This window comes from Pelodiscus sinensis, chromosome 2 (assembly GCF_049634645.1).
Source record: "Pelodiscus sinensis isolate JC-2024 chromosome 2, ASM4963464v1, whole genome shotgun sequence".
Taxonomy (NCBI): Eukaryota; Metazoa; Chordata; order Testudines; family Trionychidae; genus Pelodiscus; species Pelodiscus sinensis.
In genome coordinates, this window is record NC_134712.1 from 146,885,033 (window position 1) to 146,906,167 (window position 21,135).

At 43.8% G+C, this 21,135-nt stretch overlaps 1 protein-coding gene across 6 annotated transcripts in view; it reads right to left on the reverse strand.

Annotated features, from left to right (window-relative positions):
- INVS (inversin) overlaps positions 1-21,135 on the reverse strand; it is a 158,447-nt gene that overhangs the window by 126,378 nt on the left and 10,934 nt on the right. For 5 of the 6 annotated variants that reach the window (XM_075921590.1, XM_075921589.1, XM_075921587.1 and 2 more), the window contains exon 3: positions 7,301-7,467. In XM_075921590.1, coding sequence (XP_075777705.1) covers positions 7,301-7,467 — 167 coding nt within the window. Of the gene's footprint in view, positions 1-7,300; positions 7,468-21,135 lie in introns of those variants that run through there. The other variant, XM_075921591.1, reaches the window with a different exon arrangement.

The window sequence follows — 21,135 nt, forward strand, 5'->3', positions numbered from 1 at the left end:
TCAGAAAGCCAGGACCCCAGTAAAGCAGAAGGGCTCCCTGTGGAGAGAGGGGACCCCAAACAGCAGCTCAAATTAGGAGCTTAGGGGGTCAGTCCAATTTGGAGCAGAGACCCAGCAGCAGCCTGGCTGGGGACACAGCTTTCAATTTCATGGCTCCATTCTAGCAACGAAATTGACAAGGCAGCCAGCAGACAATGTAAAGAACACAGTGTCTACACAAACACTGCGTTGCCCTCACTATACCGACATAAACCCTGTTACATCTGTATAGTAGGGCATTCATGTTGGTAGGAGCAAGCCTGCAGTGTAGACAAAGACATAGTTATGTCATCAACCAAACTCAGTAGTGCAGACCAGTCCTAAGTATATGTTATCTGGTTTATTTCCTCTGGAAGTCCATAAACATTTATTTTCAAAGTCCAGAGTGTGAATCGCTGCAGCAAAACCAGGGAAATTTTTTATTTGACTGAATCTGTATCTAAGAAAAATGTAAGTATAATGTAAATTTTTTCACACTATCATAATTTGAATAGAAAAAGTTAAGTGCATTATTTTAGCATTCAGACTATTGAATTTTTTTCATTATCTTTGTTGACAAAGACGGCTATGCTTGGGATATTTCAGAGAGTTACTTTCTTGGAGCAGACTGCTGCTAACAAGGCATCCTTTGTGAGAAAATCTGGAAAAAGTATGGCTGATAGATTTCTTGGATTAAACTAGAATTATTTATTGAGAAGTACATACAGAATAACTTTCTATTCATAAATTCCCCCTTCTTAGCTTTAAGCAAACAATTTTTTGGTCTAGAGATGAGTTCCTGCCAGAACATTCACAACTGACAAGGGCAGCCTCTAGTTCAGGGGTGGGCAAAAGGGCCTCTGCGGGCCAGATCCAACCCGCCAAGAGGGTGGATCCAGTCTGCAGAGGCCCTGCTGCTTCCCCGCCCCCAGGCCAATTAGGGCCTGGGGGCACCCAAGCCTTCTCCATTCTGCTCCTGCCCTGCAAGCAGCGCACTGTGCTTCAAAGTGCCACGCGCTGCTCGCAGGGCGGGGGCAGAGCAGAGAAGGCTCCCCTGTCCCCAAGCCTTAATTGGGGGGGGGCGGGGGGCAAAGGACCAATCATGATCTGGGGTTGGGGAAGCCTGCACATTCCCATTTAGGCCCCACCCCTTCCAAGGTGGCCTGGGACTACTTCAAAAATTTTGAAGTGGCCCCCAGGCAAAAATTATTGCCCACCCCTGCTCTAGTTAAAACTTCAAACCTGAAACTCAGGCAGCCTGATTCAATTCGTAATTTACAAACTGCTTCTACCAGATCTAAGGAGATAAAAAGTGTTAGGCCAAATCAGCTACTACACGGGAAATTTCCGAAAGCCCAGATGACTGAAAAAAGCAATAGTGGGCTTCACATAGGTACCTGAGTCAGCAATGAAACTAAGGTCTATCTTGGTGCTAGGGGGAGCTATGCTGCTTTCAGAGGAGATAAAAAAACTGCCTTTTTGGAACAAGGTGTACTGGTAGTTCGGAATAGGAAGCCTAATCCGAACTACCTAGTTTGTGCTGCGTGTAGCCGCGGGCACAGAGTCCGAACTAGGGGACATTTAAAAATGGCGGCGCCCGGCAATATGCAAATGAAGCCCGGGAAATTCAAATCCCGGGCTTCATTTGCAATTCCGGTTGCCTACATTAACCACCCTAGTTCGAACTAGGGTGGTAGTGTTGACATACCCCAATTTAATTTTTCATAATTTTTCCTCTATTTATTGAACATGCTCAGTAGTCATTTTTCAAAGTTCTATTGTTATTTTGAAAGATTTTTTAAATGACTGAAGGGCTTACTGCATTTTACAACTAAAGATATTCAAACATTTTCTATCATTATATTATAGTCTTAGCCAAAAAAAATAAAAATAATAAAAAAAAACCCACCCCACCCTAACCCAAAACAAAGAAAAAAGAGAGAGAAGAGAAAAAAAACCAAAAGAGAGAAAAGAAATCTGTAACCAAGTAGATATTTCCATTCTCCACTTGAAACTTTAGAACCAAAACACAGATTTCCATATTTAAACCATTATTTGCATGCACGCACATATACACACAAAAAACCCATTTCCTTGTTTATCCTGAATACTAAATTTCAGCTTACTCCCTTTAGAAATATTAAGCCATCATAAAGGATTATAGGGGAAAGATAGTTCTTCCTGATAGTCAAAATGCTGGCTTATTAAGTCTTAGTGGAACACCTGGGAAATGTAAAAATTCTTCAAGAATAGGGAAAGTTTGGCCAACTAGATTTGTTTCTGATTCACTCAAAGTCAGTTTGAAACCATGCTCATAATGCATATTTCCCAAACAGAAGTAAAACCCTGATCAATCAGCATTTCTAATGATATTTCAGCAAAATGCTATGATACAGTTTTCAAGAAATGATATTTCAACAGAGTATACCTGTTTGTGCGGGGCCTATGCTCTCTTTATGTAGATCATTGGCAGAAAAATGATGTGCTGTTTTCTTGCTATTTTTTGCCCATCATTCTGGACAAGTTTTGGGGTCAAAGGAGTAAGAAGGAGGTAGAACGTGCGGAAGTAGCAGGTCTCAAAATGCACAAGAAACTAAACGATTCTACAGAACCTATGACAAGTAATCTCTTTCCTTTACTGCCATTCCTCCCATTCTTTGATCCTGCTCCAGACATTATAATTACTGCTTTATGTATAAGCTATCAAGCCATCCTACTTGTCCATGCAGTAACCTACTCTTCCTAGAGGAAGGAGAATTTGTAATATTGAAGAGAACTATGAATCAGAAAACATGCCTGAGTTCTTATCCTCAACTCTGCTCTTGGGTCATTGTGCACCACAGGACTAGTCACAATCCCATGTGTCCCCTGTTTCTACATCTCCTATATGGCGATACCCAGTGCTTTTTTTTTTTTTTTGTAAAAAAATAAAATAAAATAAAAGGTGATGGTACTCCAAGGGAAAAGCTGCTGAGCTCTGACTGGAGGTGCCAGTACTGCATCTGGAGGTGCTGGTACTGCTTACCACGCAGTACCACCACAAAAAAAGCACTGGTGGTAACAATACTGCACTGTAACTAACTCCAGCTTTGTAAAGCACTCTGAAATCTTCAGAGGAAAAGTGTAAACGAATTATTATAACCTTAATGATCATTTTAGGACATATCCCTTTGTGCTAGATCTCTGAGTACTGTCACTACACCCATTCCATCATGCAAACTGCAACCAATGCACAACTGAATGGAGAATTGGGAAGACAACTGGTCTAATTCTCCTCCTCATGATGCCAATGGTGAAGCTTCAAACTGATTTTAGAAGATGCAAGATTAAGGTCAGATCTAGCTAAACTGTTTTAGAAATCCTGTTACATGTGCTTTTCTCAAAAACGATGGGGCATTAAAATCCTACCTGTTCCTCTAAACGTTTCCCTCTGATTCATGGGTTTTACCTCAATCCTTCCCCAGCTGAGCTTTCTAAGCAATCCAACAATCCGGAATGAAGAAAACATCAATCAACTTTTGCTACTTCTTCAGAACTGAAAACCAGTGTCAGTTTTGTCTGTTTCCTAATTTGTCCAGCTTCATGGACAGGTTTCTCATTTTCATAAGTTTACACCAGTTACAATATCTTCCAATTCTTATGCATATTTCTCCCAATTTGTTACCCGATTTTCAAATAATTTCACAGAGCCAATAATAGCACTTCTTCAGTTTTAGTGAGAGAATCCTGTATTGTATCCAGTTGTTGATGCATTAAATCTATATCATGGATCATTGCAGTTTTCAGCTCCTGCGAAAAAGCTCTGGGGCCATGGAGCTGCTGGGGCCAAGGCAGAAACTGCAGCAGCCAGTCTTTGAAAAAACTTTACTGCAAAAGGTAGCATTCCCCAAAGGCACGTTTTGGGCATTTATAAGATTCCAATCAGTGTTCTGAATCTCATGTCCCCCCCACACCTGGATTATCAGGTTTAAGGTGATGCCCTTATCTAATGAAGCTGCAGTTTTGTAATACAATATTTTAATGTTTCTTAGGTTAAAATGTAAAACAGGTCAAAGATAAGAAGCAAAACAGCATTTCTGATTCAGAATGAAAAAAAAGTTTAAAAAAAAGGGTGGTCGCGGCTGATCATGGGGAGCAATACTGAATCCATAGTATTAATTTAGGTGTTAGTCCATTCTCTCGGTGTACATATGTATAGTGGTTCAGTGGTGAGTCTGTTCACTGACAACTATTACTGTACTTTGGTTGGCAATAAACCTAGCTGGGTGCTTTCAATCCTTATCTGATTTGTGGTCTCTGGGGGATCTTTCAGAGTCTGTCGTGTTGACTAATTGTGCATGGTGAATGCATTAGACAGGGAATCATACGCACACACGTTTGCAGCCCAAAGTTTATCATCACTGACAGAGCAGATCACCAGTCAGGTACCCATCAGGACGATGACAGAGAAAATATTAATAAAAAAGATAATCCCAAATTATAATAGCTCATTACAATAACTACAAGAGACACACCTCCATAAAGAAATAAACATATCTTGGCATCTCCCATAAGTGGATATCTGGCTAGCTAAAATCATGCTGGACAATGGATGTTGCCAGACCAGAGAGTACCGGATTAAAGAGGTTCAACCTGTAGTAGCATACCTTCCTGTACTAATACACTCAAGAGATGAAGAGACTTTCTTAACTCTTTAGTTAATCAGCATTTGTTACCCTATACTCTTGTTTCCCATCAATCTGACATTCCCAGTGAATTAACTAAGCTCAGTATTATGTTGTCTTACATGCTTTTAATATAAATAATGAAAAAAACTGAAAGCTGCTAAAAGAAAGTGTCAGGCATGGAGAAAACTGACGATTAAAGAGTATTTTAATTCTTATTAATTCTTATAAAAATATGTTTTAAGTTAAATTGAGAATAAGTTAACTAGATTTATATGCCAACAGTTTTTGTTTTATGAAATCCTTAATTTTGAAACATGATCATTTGATGCTGAGCCTTTGAAAACTGAGCACAAAGCAGGTGGTACGGTTTTCAGATTTCCTAACCAAGAAATGGCATCATCAATTTGACATGTATTCATCTGCGAACTACATTTGCAAAAACCTTATAAAGGATGTGTAAATACCTTATGTGAGCATTTTAAATAAAGTGTTTTTTTAGTCTGCTTACACAAATTACAGCAGGAAGTCACACTTTAATTTCTTTACCTCAAAAAATTAGTTGAGCCTTGATTTCAAACATGTATACTTTTGTTGTATTAAATATTTTATATAAATAAATTGAGAAATACTGGAAAATATTAAAAACAAATCAAGTATTAGAATTTCTATAGAAGTGCAAATACTAATGCTGTATAAAGACTAACTCTTAATGCCAAGGACAAATATGCTCACCATTAGAACGCTAAGGTGAGCAACAAAAATTAGTAAAACTGCTATCTTTCTTTTCCTATCTACCCCTTCTTCCAGAGACAGAGAATACAGAAAAGGGCATGAGTGTGAAAGTAGACTCTTAATTCTAAAACAGTTATGTTTTTGCTATGCTGTAATGGCAAAATGAATAAATATGATTATTCTCTTTTTCTGGAGAATATTGCAGTATAAGAGAGATTTTAATTGCAAATTAATTGGACAAAGACAAGAATTCATCTGGGAAACTTAGTTGGTTCTTCCAACAGTGCCAAGATATTTTGGCAGATCTAAAATACAGTACAAGAATGACAGACATTTGGAGAAATCTTCACCCTTTCATCAATATAATTATACCATTTACTCTTATCCAGATTCCACATATTCCCCAACAGATTTTATTTTAAACACCTGTTAAGGATCATCTAGATGGTGCATGGTCCTGCTATGAGTACAGTGAACTGAACTTGACCTACAAGTCTGATTTTCTTTCAAAACTCCTTCATTTAACTCATTCTTATAAAATTATACTACTATTATTGACAACTAAATTTGAACCTGTGTATTCCCAGCACATACCGTGGCAACTGAGCCTCTACTCAATAAGCCTGAATTCATAATATTCTGGGAAGATGAGCCACATATGGAAGTTTTGGTAAAGAGTTGTTCAACATGCTTTTCGCAGATTGAAAGGGAGATGGAGGTGTCTCTATGGCAGGCAGGACCTTTTGGAGAAGATCATATCCCCAAGGTGGTGGCCACATGCTGTTGCTTACGTAATGTGTGAGGGTATGTCTACACTACCCTCCTATTTCGAAGTAGGAGGGTAATGTAGGCATACTGCACTTGCAAATGAAGCCCAGGATTTGAATTTCCTGGGCTACATTTGCATAAGCCGGGCGCCGCCATTTTTAAATCCCGGCTAGTTCGAACCCCGTGCCGCGCGGCTACACGCAGCACGGAGTAGCTAGTTCGGATTAGGCTTCCTAATCCGAACTAGCTGTACTCCTCATTCCAAAAATATGTCTCCCTAACTTCTGGCCTCTGTCATGAGCAGTGTGCAGAAGATAACATGCATTGCAGTATAGCTACTTACTTAATAGTGGAGAGCGATGATCTGTCAGATTCAGATTCAGAACTGGAGAACAATGCATTGTTATTGCATTGGGCTGTGACAGACCTGGTAGGCAAAGTGGATCGTCACTTTAGGAATAGGGAAATCAGCTCTGAGTGGTGGGATCACATTGTCATCAGGTGTGGGGTGAAGAGCAGTGGCTACAGAACTTCCACGAGGAGTACAGCTAGTTCGGAATAGGAAGCCTAATCCGAACTAGCTACTCCGTGCCGTGTGTAGCCGCGCGGCACGGGGCTCGAACTAGCCGGGATTTAAAAATGGCGGTGCCCGGTTTATGCAAATGAAGCCCGGGAAATTCAAATCCCGGGCTTCATTTGCAAGTGCAGAATGCCTACATTACCCTCCTACTTCGAAATAGGAGGGTAGTGTAGACATACCCTGAGAGAGTAAGGGTGAAGTTTGCCCGTGGGTGGAACACTGCAGCACAGCGCTTGGGCACACAGTTTGAATAGCCAGACACTCATGCTGTCAGAGGACCCCATAGCGTGGACACCAGTATCAGGGAGGCTTTGAGGAACCACTGTTTAGGAGGAGTTCTTGAACAAAAGGACTCACAGACTGACAGACACATATGGACACAAAAAATATATTAAATATATAGTTGATGTCCTGTAGAACGGAAGAATCCTTTAAAATACTAGGCTCAATTTATTTAGTTATTTAAGATTTTCTTAAACTTAATGGCAGTAGGTACTTTAAAGCATTCAGTATTAAAACATTTTTATTTAATTACCTTTTGTGCAGCAAGGTGAAGAGCAGTTCTCTGGCTATGGTCAGCTTTATTAATACCTGCTCCTGCTTTCAACAAGGCCTCAGCACAATCTAACCTGTCAGCCAACACACAGTACATGAGTGGAGTCCTTCCAAACTGGTCTTCTTTATCTTTCAGCTCAGGATTTCCTATAATTATACAACAGACGATTATTACATTCTGGATCACTAAAGCTTAATTAAATGTAAAATGTTACTATGCATTTTAGAAAGCATAGAATCTTCCTAGACAAAGCAAACTTTAATTGTAAATTACTGACTCAATACTAGGTGTTTTAATAATTAAAAGAGGTACTCAAAATTGTGACAGACACTGTAAAAACAAAACAGTCCCTAAAATTTTGTTTACAGTAGAAAGAAATATTTAATGAAACCATTTTAACATCAGTGTTATTGGCTCATGCTAAAATGAGGAGTGGTGAAATAATCAGTTAATATGCTTAACCATCTCTTTTGAATGCAAATATTGGTACAAGATCAGAAAGTCATCTGGTTGCTGCCAAGAGTTGTTGAGATGGGAAACTGGAGTTCAAGCCCTTCTAAAAAATTCAGATCAGTTCCTTTCCCACCCACCATAGGGTGGGCATGAAGATGCATCCCCACAGTGCTGAAAGCCTTAACTGCTTCCTGGGTGTCAAAAACAGAAATCAACTCCCACCTTCCTGTGTATCAAATGCCCAAGTATCCCTTACTGAGCTGTCTAAATTGAGTTCCCACCTGACAACTAACTTCTACAATGTCGTTTTGTATCGTCATTATTAAAATCTGCAACATTAGAAATAGAACATTTGGGAGCAGGCTAAAAAAAAATCCTATTTAATATAAAAATAAACACCTAAGGAATACTATCCTGATATTATTCCATTTCATAACTCCCCCGGTGCCCACAGCCACAAGCCACTGAAAGTTAATATGGTCATGCAAGGGATTGCTTCCTCCCCCTTATCATTTGTGCAGCTGCCTGGCAGAATACAAGTAGCCCATGATACATATTAGTCATTCCCTCTCTGCAACATCTTGGAACTGCCAATACCAAACATTCAAAATATACAAATTTTCCCGGCTTCCAAAAAAGTCCCAAAAAAATTCACTTTACAACCATAATATATTTCTATAAAAGAATAAATGTTTGTTTATTTTCATCTTCTGTTTTTTGAGACTTGAAGATGCACGTTTTCATGCTCTCTGCAATCACAAAAGCCAGAAACAGCTTTTTGTAAAAAAATAAAAGATTCCAATACAATCACATGACTCCAGGAACTTGCACTTTAAGAATTAAACCTCACTAGGTTGAGGGTGCAGGCTGGTTATGTCACCATATATAACCTCTTAGCCAGAGTGGGGAGGGAGGGGCACGGAGGGGAGAGAATCCCGAGGCTATAGTGAGTTGCGGAAGAGTTGATTACGGGCTGGGCCAGTAACATACAACTGATGTGAAACTCCTTAAGCCCATGCGTTTTTGTGTCTATTTCCGCACACAGGGCATATCCATCAAACAGAAGGTCTTACAAAGATTGCTGAGCCTCCACAGCAGCGGTGGGCAATAATTTTTGATGGGGGGGCCACTCCCAAGATTTTGGAAAGTGGTCGAGGGCCACACTTTTCCATGGTATTAATGGAGGAGTTGTGGGGTCTGGGATGGAGGTTGGGTGCAGAACAGAGTTTGGGGATAAGAAATTGGGGTGCAGGAGGGAGAATGGGGTCTGGAAGGGAATTTGGGCAAAGGAGGTAACTGTGACCTAAGTCAGGGAACTAGGGTGCAAGGTTTTGGGATGTGACCTAGAGTAGGAGGGGATTGTGATCTCAGGCAGGAGATTGGAGTGCCAGATCTGGGAGGGGATATGGATGCATGTGGCGTAGCGGGACAGGAGTATGGGGCAGAGGTTTAGTAAAGGGAGGGGCTGAGGCTCCAGAGGCAGGTTCTCACAGGAGACTTACCAGCCAGCAGCCAAACCAGCGTGCCTGCCTGCCTACAGAGCTAAAGGCTTGCAGAACTTAAAATGTTTCTGCCTGCTTGGCCATGTGCTTGAGTGAGTAACTGAACAAGAGGGTTGTGCTTCATGGCTGCCTGTTATTCAAACAGGCAGCTCCCACTGGCCAGTGTCTGTCATAAATGGGACATAATGGGATTGTGCTGGTGGTGGGAGCAGCGTCTGAATCTTCCCTCCTCCCCTCCACACTCAAAGAGAAAGCACCCCGCAGCCATGTTTCTGAGCTACATGCGGCGCTGTGGGGCAAGCAGGGGAGCCTGCTTGAAGCTCCCCACTGCCTCCGTGGGCTGGATCTGGTGGCTTGGCAGGTTGGATCCGAGGCCATATTTTGTCCAGGCCTGCTCAGACAGCCCAGAGAAGAAAAGCCAGAATGCCAAATGCATGGATATGATCCATACCATTATGCATTATGTATCATCTGTCACATTAGGAGCTGCCTGGATGGCAAGCCTGGTAGCAACCCTTCCCCAAGGAGCGCTCTGAGCTCCTTCCTCATGGATTCAGGAAGCAAGCCTTCCAGTCCATAGTATGCCATATGTTAAGTTTGTAGCGGACAAGGAAGGCCTTGTGATTAGCCACCCACAACTGTAGGATAGCTGATGAATAAACTTTACAACCAAACAAATCTAATCGTTATGAGTCTTTATTTTTCAGCATCACCCCTGGCTGCCTATGTCTGTGATTGACAGCTTCTACCATAAAGGATTTGTGAGACAAGTGGGAGTAGATGTACTTGTGGATCTTTGTAGGCACAAGGTATTTTCTCTCAGCCCCCTTAGAAATGGGGATCAGGGAGGAAGGAGTCTCCCAGGGGACACTGGTATTCTTTAAGACCTCTTTGTGTAAAGGTAGGGCAATACATTCCAGGGCAGAAGCGCTGAGTGCACTGAAGAGGGCATCTGCCGGCTCTTCTAGCTCCTCCACTTGTACCCAATACTTGCTTTAGGAACTCCTAGTGCGCCTTCATATTATATTCTATGGAACTGGAAGAGAGAAGATGAAGAGGAAGCCAATGTGACGGGACGAGGCCACAGAAGATTCTTTAGGGGTGCTTCCCAGGGTGCTGACAAAGCCACTGACACTTGCCTTCTTGCTCTCTGGGCCTTCTGATTACCCACCCTGTCCTGCTGGGCCAACTCCCAGGTCCACCCCAGCTAAGGAACAGAGCTAAGATCACTGCCTCCTCCCCACCAGAAGCAGCACAGACACTGAAATTCTTCAGGTCCACGGAAAATGTAGTTTTGGACCCAGCTTCCTGGGATACCACTCCCCAAATGTGAAGCAGAACCCCAAATGAATTATTTAGGTAAGCCCCCTTTAACAATGAAAGGAGGATGTGCACACTGATTACTCCCCCAAGTAACAATTATTTACACTGGGCTTGAGAGTAAATAAAAGTGATTTTATTAAGTACCAGTAGTAAGATTTAAGAGGCAGTAAGTGAAAACAGGCAAAGCAAAGCTGATTACAAATGTAAAACAACCAAAAATGCTTAGCTCATTTTAACACTAAAACCTCAGTACAAACTTATTATAAACCCAATCTAAAATGGTTCTTTTTCCAGATAAGACTTCAAAACCAGGGAAGTCTCCTTTTCCCCGGGGTCTTTAGCTGGACTGGCACACCCAGGAGGATAACTAAAGACAAAGAAACTCCTAGCTTCCTTTTGTTTTATAAATACCACCTTTCCATGAACAATTACTTGGTCCACCCCTACCAGCTGGGGTGGTCATGTGACTTCCTAAGGCCAACCAGACTTAAAGGACAAAAGAGTGTGTTTATAATTGGTCATCTAGACATTGAAGGTAACACCGTTTATGGTTTTCATTTGCACATTTAAAAACATAAAGCATTCCATATTCCATATATCTAACTTTACTCATAAGAACGATACATACACCAAAATAAGATATGCAACCCAGCGAATTATGACATGAAGATTGATAGGATACATGAGGCAATTTGTCCAAAGCATCTCTGAATTATGCATATTTGTGTCCATAAGTCCATTTCATAAAGCATGGCGGGGGGGTGTCCGTCACAACCAGTACCATAGTTTTCATTCCCTGATCCTGTGGTACCACCAAGAAGTGCATCAGGGGCTTCTTCCCCAGGGATTTGTGCCTATTTTGGGGGTTAGATGCCAAGGGTCTCTCAGATATCCTTGAGACTGACCTAAGAACCTGGGACTGCTATGTAAATCCGCAAAGGTTCCACAGAAACCAGGGCACTGGCCAATATCCTTGAGGCCATACCAGCAGTTGTGATGCCAAGGACTGGAGCAGCACAAAGGGAATCTGCACTTGCCTGGACAGAAGGGAGCCTTGCTCTGTGCTGACCTCCAAGGGCACAAGTGCACTGCTTGGAAACCAAGAACAGAAGGGCTTATCAATGCACCTCTCAGAGCAGCAAATGCTGCCAGCCCACCACTGCCTCTCTGACCGCAAAGAGTTCCTAGTGAAGGACCCCGACATTTTTTGCAGAAGAGCAGATGTGCTCTTTCGGAAGCCCTGTCTTCCTCATTGCACAAGGAAGAAGGGCTCTTCCGAAAAAGGAGGTTCTTCCAAAATTTGACCCAGTGTAGACGGGCCAAATTTCAGAAAAGCCTCTTCTGAAAAAAACAATCGGAAAAAGGTGCACAATTTGGTATCTTTTCCAATAAAAAGCGGCATTCTAGATGTAGCCATTGAAACTATCTCTTGAATTCATCTCTCTGAGATGATGAGCTCCCAGAAAGCAGGAAATTAGAGATTCAGTCTTTATAAAGGAGTTGCATCAAAGGATCCAGGAAAGGGGATGATTTGCAGCACTCAACGAATAAGTCAAAACAGCTGCTTAGAGGAAATCACTTACTAGAGAATAGCCCGTTTAAGGAATCTGAACATCTTTCTTGAGATTTGGCAGTGGACTAGGGATATTAAGCAGTGGTTAATTAACGAATGGACTGTCTATGGAATTTCCATTGACTACTCGATCAGTCAATATAGGGGGACACTTGCTACTCCTGCTGCAGCCCTGCAGTTTAAATGTAGTAGGAGCTGGGTGCGCAGGCAGCCTGGCTCTTATTAAATGTAAACTGCAGGGCTACATCAGGGCTAGCTCTCAAGGGCGGCACGAGCCGGAACTGAGCAATTCCAACTCACGCCAGCTCTGGGACCATGGTGACTCTGCCTCCCCTTCTTCCTCACCTGGAGATGGTGCTGCTTGCTCCCCCCAACTCTTGCTGCCTCTGAGATAGAGCAGGGGTGGGGGGGTGAGTAGTAGAATAGTGACTCATCTACCCAATAAGCCTAGCCCTAAGCCTATCACGTAGTCAACTACTCAAGTAGTAGCTTACATCCTGCAGTGGACTGGGAGAAGCAACTGAGCTATCCACACACACACAGTATTTAATCTTTGTCACAGGTGTATATTCCTGGGGATCACAAAGTTGCCTTAAAATCTCTGAGCAAGTGGAGGGGCCATCTAGTTTAGGCCCTTAAAATGGAAGATCCTCCAGAGTATTCAGTACTTCCATGGAGAGGACAGAGGATTGCAACCATGATACTCGACGTCACAATGAAAGAATACTTGACATGAAAATGAAAAAATGTACCTGCTTTATTTCTATTATTGTATTTTTTTAAAAAGAAAGAAAATGAATGCTGGAGTGAGGGTTCAGAAGTAAGGAGAGGCAGGAGGTGGGTGGTTTAGGGCAGAGGATTAGGAAATGTGGGAGGGCTTAGGAGGAAAGGGTGAGGGTGGAGAAGTCAAGAGAGGTAGGAGGTGTCTCAGGACAGAGGGCTGGGAGGGCTTACCAGGGCTTCCTGTGGCTGCAATGGTGGCACTGCTCTGGTGGGGACTCCTCCCAGGGGCTCTGGCAGTGGTCCCTGGCCACAGGCTCCTCCTGAGGGGCTGGGACAGTACACTGTGGAGGGCAGCTACTCCTGGGATAAGAGGATCCATGTCTGCACGCTTGTTGGGTGTAGGTTAGGGCTCTGCAGGCTGGCTCCCGCCTCTAGTTGCCCCCAGATAACAGTCTGTTGCGGGGGCAGCCCCTGGCCTGCTGCTGCCTCCCCTCTATCTGCAGCTGCCTCCCCTCTATACTCTCCCTCTCCCACCGACCCCTACCTTCCCCTGCCCCCCCCCCTCCAGGCAGTAGAGAGGAAAGGTTCATTAACTGCGTGTCGGCTGTGGGTCCAGCAGGAGTGAGTGTAACTGATCAGAATGTCCTGAATGCGGCTGCCTGCCTGTCGCTGCCTCTCCCCTTCCGCTGCTCGCAGGCTCTGCCTCCCTGCAGCAGGAGGGAGGGTTTGGCACACCCCCGCCCCCTCCCCCGCTTCCCCTCCGACGAGACCCGCCCCTGCCAGAGTACCTCCTGATAGTCCGGCATTTCTGATAATCCGGCACCACCTGGGTCCCAAGGGTGCCGGATTATCGGAAGTCTACTGTACTTCCATTTTGGTTTAGGTGGAGCCCATCCTTCCTGTATAGGCTCCTCCATCCCAAAAGTTTCCCCAGTTCCTAATAAATTAATCTAAACCCCTCCTCCCTACACCATCGTCTCATCCACAAATTGAAACCTTGCAGTTCTGCCTACCTACCTGGCCCTCCATGTGGAAAAGGAAGCATCTCAGAGAACACTACCATTGAGGTCCTTGATTTCAATCTCTTTCCTAGCAGCTTAAATTTGGCCTCCAGGACATCTCTCCTATCCTTCCTTATGTCATTGGTATCTTCATGTACCATGGCCACCGGCTACTGCCCAGCACTACACATAAGTCTATGTAGATGTTTCAAGAGATCTGCAAGTTTTGCACCAGGCAGGCAAGGCACCATACAGTTCTCCTGGTTACCACAAACCCAGCTGTCTATGTTTCTAATGATCGAAGGCCCCATTACTAACACCTGCTTTTTCCTAATGACTGAAGTTCCCTCCCCCAAAGATGTATCCTCAGTGTGGGAGGATATTACACCATCACCTAGAAGGAGGGTCCCAACTATGGGATTATTTCCCTCTGCTCCAGCTGAATATTCTTCTTCCCTGAGCCTTTCACCCTCCTCAACAGCAGAGGGGCTGTCTGACCGGAGGTGGAACAGTTCTTTGGTGTCCCAGAAAACCTCATCTATGTACCTCTCTGTCTCCCTTAGCTCCCCCAATTCAGACCCCCTGGCCTCCAAAGTCCATACTGGTCTCTGAGGGCCAGGAGCTCCTTGCATTGCATATGTTCACCTATCCATGGAGATGATGTGCATACATGCTACATTGGGTGCAATAAACAGGATAGCCCCCCATTCTGCTGCTGGGCTTCTGCCTGCATTATCTCCTACAGATAATTAGAATAATGATAAGGTTTTTACTTAAATCAGATAGTTTGGATTTAGTTCAGTTTAAAGAAGACATGAAGAATGTTATCTAGCCCCCTTCAAATTCCACCCCAAACTCCCTCATGACACTTCCTGTTAGCTAAGCTCCCCAATTGCTTACTAGCATGCTTTATATAGCCCCGGTCTTCCTGGTTAAGGCTTGACCAAAGAACAGAGGGTTATAGGTTTCAAATCATCATTAAGAATCCCACAGCTTCTTATGTTCTTATGGATCAAGCCTTAAGAGAATAACACAACTGCTTCTGTCACCCTATAGTGCAATAAAATGCTAAATACATATTTATTTTAATATTTGTTTCAAATGACAATTTTTAAAAACCAAACGTGACTAAAAGTTGTTTTGAAATGAGGGTGAAGAAGGGAGACAGAAGGAAAGAAAATCTTTTGTGATGAGTCTTTTTTTATGCTGCTAACTGGATAAAACTGCTACCTGCTTAAAAGCTGGCTACCTGTGCATATTGGCTCCAGCCTGCCCCCTCACCCTCCTCGCTGCTGCCTATCAAAGGCAACAGCATGGGGGGAGAGGGCAGGCAGATCCAGTGTTCATGCCCACAGACACTGCCTCTCTGCCCTAGCTGCCTCTGATACAGAAGCAGCAAGGGGGGGGGGAGAATGTGTGTAATTAACAGGGTTAACTGATAAGTCTAGGCTTATTGGTTAATCGTGTAGTCGGATTCATATTGACATCCCTAATATTTATATAAAGCCACCACATGGGTTAGTCTCACAAACTTCTTTACTTAAAAAAGTTATTTTGAGAAAGAAAAAAGTGTATTTTGATATTGTGTTATGTATGCTAATTAATATTGTACTACAAATGAAATCCTAGCCCTGCTGACTTAATGGAGCCAGGATAACACCAATAGTTTTTAAACTCTCAGGAAATTCCACAGTCACAGTTCTCACAATATTAGCTGAGCCACAGTGCATTCAATGAACCAAATAATGAAGCACATATTTGATATCATAACTAAGAATCTAAAATGTGTCATGGAAAAAAAATTCAAACCACTCTTCCACATATGGAAGTGAAGGGATCAAGTGGAATGCAATTGTTATACCTCCTTTTAGGGTCAATAAACCTCAGGTCTTAGACTCTTTAGGTCCTTTGCAACTAAAGGCCACCAAACTATCGCCTCTACAGCAGGACTGGAACCAGAAGTGTCTACGCTGATATAGTAACACAACCACATTGAGTGACACAGACTCACATTTGATACAATTAGGTTGACACAGTGATGGTATAGATACTGTGTTCTTATGTGAACTGCTATTCCAAGTGTTGACCCACAATGCCCTTTACCGACCACTTTGGTCATTCTGCTGCCCAGAGGCCAGATAGACAGGAAGCTCTTCATCCCCTTTAAAGGCCCACACATTTTTGAAATTCCTTTTCCTGGTTGGGTGAGCACACCCACCAGCTCTCCATTACTGCTTGTAACTGCTCAGCTATCCATACTGGTTACCTGGAGTACCCAGTAGGTATTGGAACTCCTGAACCTGTAGGAAGAAGAGGTTGTGCAAGCACAGCTGGGGATATAACATTTTGATTAACTGGCTAATTGAATAGTCAATGCAATTTGCATCGACTATTTGATTAGTCCATAAGGGCACTTCCACCTCTGAAGTGTGGCAAGAGCCCCAGGGCTGTTGTTACATATCAAAGGCAAAAATGCTGTGGGGGAGCACATGGTCAGTGGAAGACTCAAGCAACCCCCCACTGTCCCTGTGCTCCCCATAGAGTATCAAAATGGGCTGGACTAAACAGAGCCCGGGGTCAACAGGACAGTCCCCAGCTGACCCTGGGCTGCACTCGGCATTTCAAAGTGTCAGCACTGCATGGAGCCTGGAGATCTGGCCCCGGGCTCCACCAGGTGCTGCTGCTTCAAAGCACCCACTCCTCCTCCCTCTCTTCCCTTGCTGCCTCTTTCTGATAGAGGCAGCAAGGGAGGGGGGGAGCAACTAGTCAACTAGCCTGTCGACTATCTGATACACATTTGCATATTGGATAGTCAACTAGTTGTTCACATCCCTAAGCACAGCTCTTATCAAGACTTTGAGAAACATGGACATCTACAAGCAAACTGCTCAGGAGACACAGGTCTAGAAACCAGCAGCAGTTTCACGTGAAAGCCAAGGCACTGTGGTAGGCATACCAGAAGACCAGGAAGGTCAACAATCAATCAGGTGCTGAGCCACAGACCTGCTGCTTTTACAAAGAGCTGAAAGCCAACCTCAGCAGAGATTCCACAACCATTTCAAAGCACTCCAATCCACACTTCTGATGAGTGAGACTCACAGGCCCCTGTTGTAAACAGCAAGAAGGAGGAGTATATGATTCAGCTGTGCAGTGAGCCAGTACATATTTTTTAACTCTTCGGTAGTCCAGCCAATCTTGTCAGTCAAGCATGGGCGAACTTGATGCAGCTGAAAGAACCTCTGGTAAGTATGCTGTTAGTTTTGAAATTACACAGATGCAACCCCCAAAATAAATCTCTTGATTTACACTTTTTTAAGTAATTGCAGAAGAGGCTGTGGAACAACCAAGGGAGGTAGAGTTACTATCTGTTTTTGATTTCCCTCTAGAGTTAGGTAGAAAGGGCCTCACAGAGCAGTCTGTTTACATGCACCGGGTTGTCTGGTCAATCTTTCATAGAAGTCTCAAATGAAACTTTCGTGGAGGTACTCTGCAATCTTCTCTTTTGGGGAACGATTGTCTTATTTCTTCTGCCATGGTAAGACATTTTTCCATGCCCTCAGAAATTACCTCAGCAGGCACCACTGTGCATTCAGGCCCCACGCAGTATCGAGACACCAGCTTCTGTTACCTTCAGAAGTGAGGTATCACTTAAAATCACTGCTGCCTGTGAAAAACAGGGCCACTATTCAGGCCCCTTGCACTATATAACTAATCATGCCAGTGAATTATTTCCCCCTCATTTTCGAAGTCTTCCTTGAGAACCATGCTACTATTGGCTGGTGCCATGCTCTATGAATCCCAACCAGAAGCGTCAATGTACTACTTTCAAATGTCAGGGAGAAAGAGACTGAGTTCAGTATGTTAAGTTTCAATTTATGTTGTGAATACACTGACAATAATACCTTGGTGTGTTGTATCTGCAGCTGCTGCCATTGTAGCTTCAAGATCTCCTGCATACCTGTGGAATGACTGACTCATGTAAGGAGGAGAAAGAAGGGGGCTCACAATGACATGTCACAGGACATCCTGCAAGCCAGTGCTGTATCAGAGAATGAGCACAGGGCCTGGAGTATGACCCTTACAGACAGCACGGAAAAGGCCAGAGTGGACAGAAGAAAGGTTAGCAAAAGAACAGGTATGTAGAGCAGGAACTGCTCATACTTCTCAGAGAGCAGGGATGCTACAGACTCTGATAGACCTGAAGGTTCAACAAGTCTGTGCTCACCTCCATCTACAGCCCATAAAGAGCTCAACATTGGGCTCTCCCTACACCATCACACAACATTTCATCTGGCATCAGGGATCACTCCTCTTACCACTCCATCTGAGAGGGGGGCATTAAAAACAGTCACTGCTTCACATACACTTACCTGTGAAAGCTACAGTTGGTGTATTTGTACTCAAAATGAAAAAGATCATTCTTACTCCTTATAAATTCTGATCCCGATTTATTCATTTTAAATCATGTTGAATCACCTGGTTTAGGTTACAAAATTCATCTTTATTCACAATATGTTCTGACTGGTGCTGAGCAGAACTGACATGCACCTATTTCCTGTTACTTCACTTAGTCACAGTATACATCATTCACAGACTAAATTAACAGGCACACTGACAATGTTTATTTCCACATATATAACAACCACTACAAGATTCATACTGGTCTACAAAATTGTAAGACCCACAAAGAGCACACCTTAACATCACACACTACTTTAGCTCACTGTTAAAATATTTGTTCAATGCCTCCCTCCTGAACCATACAGCTCTGCAATGAGCTCTTTTTAATAGGCTTTATATCTGGCTGTTCAAATTGAGCAGCCAGCCACTTCACCTCCACCTTCCACACCAACATAAACTTTTTGTCCTTTGCTTCACAGATATTATGCAGGACACAGCAGGCAGCTGTAACCATTGGGATATTTTTCTTACTGAAGTCCAATGTTTTAAGTACACAACACCAGCGACCCTTCCAATGACCAAAGATACATTCAACTGTCATTCTGCATCTTCTGAGTCTACAATTAAAATGCTCCTTTGTGCTGTTGATGTACAGCTTCATGAGCTGTTAGAGCAAGGGGTAGGTTGGATCCCCGCCCCAAGATCACTACTGTCATTTTAACATTCCCAATGGTTCTCTGTCATCAGAAAACAAAGTCCCTATTTGTAGCCTTCTGAACAGTCCTGTGTTCTTAAAGATGCATGTGGCATCCATCTTAACTGACACCAGCCCACACTGATGTTGGTAAAGCATCTCAGGTGATCCACCAGTGCTTGCATTACCATAGAAAAGGAGTCCATTCTGAAGATACTCTGTGGCAAATTGGGCTGGTGATAAAGTAGGGATATGCGTGCCATCTAGAGCCACATTACAGTTCAGGAGTCCCACTTCTGCAAAATCATCCACTATGTTCTGCATAGCATGACAATAGCTACTGTGGTGGATTTCCTGAAGCCACAAGGATGCCTGACAAACCAGTAATGATCTAGCATTGCCAGTTTCCACAGTACACTTGCCATTGGCTTTTCAAATATCAGTGCACCTCTCATTTTGGTGTCTCTGCTCTGAAGAGCTGAGGCAAGTTTAGCACACAGATCCAAAAATGTGGCCTTGTGCATCCGAAGTTCTGCAGCCACTGCTTCGCATCCCCAAACTTCACAATAATACGATCCCCCCAGTCAGTGGTTGTTTCTTGGGCCTAGAACCAGCACTCTACTATATCCAACTGCTCTGTGAACACCAACAACCACCTTAACTTTTTTTATATATCCCACTGCAATCTAGCTTCAAAGAAATCATCATGTTTCTTGCAGCTCCTCTGGTGGCTCTACAAATACTGGAAAATCATGCAGCTTGTGCTTACAACAGTCAAGACAATAGTGCTGGACTGTGCAGGGTCCAAGTCAGGGATGTTATATATCATTTAACTGAATAGTCAATTAATCTCGTGAATTTTTATTGGTTACTTAATTATTCTCTAGTTCCCCAGAGTGGGGCCAGCAGCCAGTGCAATCTGGCCCCACTCCTGAGGAACCCCCTGACACTCTGCGCTGCTGCCTCAGTATCAGAGGCAGCAGCGCGGGGTGCCTGGCAGAAGCTGATCTGTGAGGGGAGCCAGTTTGAAAAACCAGCTTCCTGTTGCCCTGCGCTGCTTTCTCTGATACAGAGGCAGCAGCATGGGGCGGCAGCAGCCTCTGTCTGGGGCAGGAAGGGCCTGAGATCTCGGACCCAGCGTGAACTGAAAATGAGCCAGGCTGCCTGCCCGCCTGGTTCCTAATACAGTTTAAATGGAGAATCACAGTGGGGGTAGGTCCCAGACCTGGCATGAGCCTGGCTGCTAGCCAGCCTGCTAAAAAATTTACTAGCGGGGGGAGAAGAATGCATGTAGTCTATAGGATTAACCTATAAGCTTTTGCTTATCAGTTAACTGACTACACTACTACATCCCTAGTCCAAGTAGTTAGCAAACAGGGATGTGCAGGTCTGTGTGGATTTTGAAAAGAAGGAATAAAATATTATAGGATCAAGAGGGGATCATATGAAGTTGATCTATGCTCCTAGTCATCCCTGTGTGACTCATTTCAGCCCCATCAAACATTGCAAAATACTTCCTAAAACATCCACCATCCAGTACAGGGAAGTTGCACATTGGGTCTGGACAGTTTTGGATTAGCTAGTGGACCAACACTGCCCATGCCCAGGGGCCTGGCCAATTAGGGGTCTTCTGCCAGGAGGCGGGATCAGGGCGCAGGGGCTTGCACTGCTCTGCTTGCTCGGTGCTCCTGCTGGGGAACAAGGGAACCCCCCGCCCTGTCCTGACTCCGCGCCCTGGCAGGAACACCAAGTGGGAGGTAGGGGGAGGCTCCAGGCAGAAGAGGTGGGGAGCAGTCCCCATGTGTTCTGGCCCAGAGCCACACACGCCCTTAATTTACCTTCTCTACCCATGCACTACAATCTATATCAATGCAAGACATCCTGGAGTAGGAGCCAAGTGTGCGCACACATAAGTGAGGTAATAAACTGTGCCAGCTGTTGGAACTTAACTTAGGTCCATTTAAACTGGAAGTGCAGATATGGCCTGAGACATCCTGGCTAGAATTTCCCTCTCAATACATGAATCACTATGGAAGGAGAGAAAAAAAAACCCAGAAAAGTAAAAGGACTTGTAAAAACAGGCTTGGAACTGAGGTTTGTCATCCAGAAACTGAAAGAATCTCTAGGCAGGACAGGAAGCCATC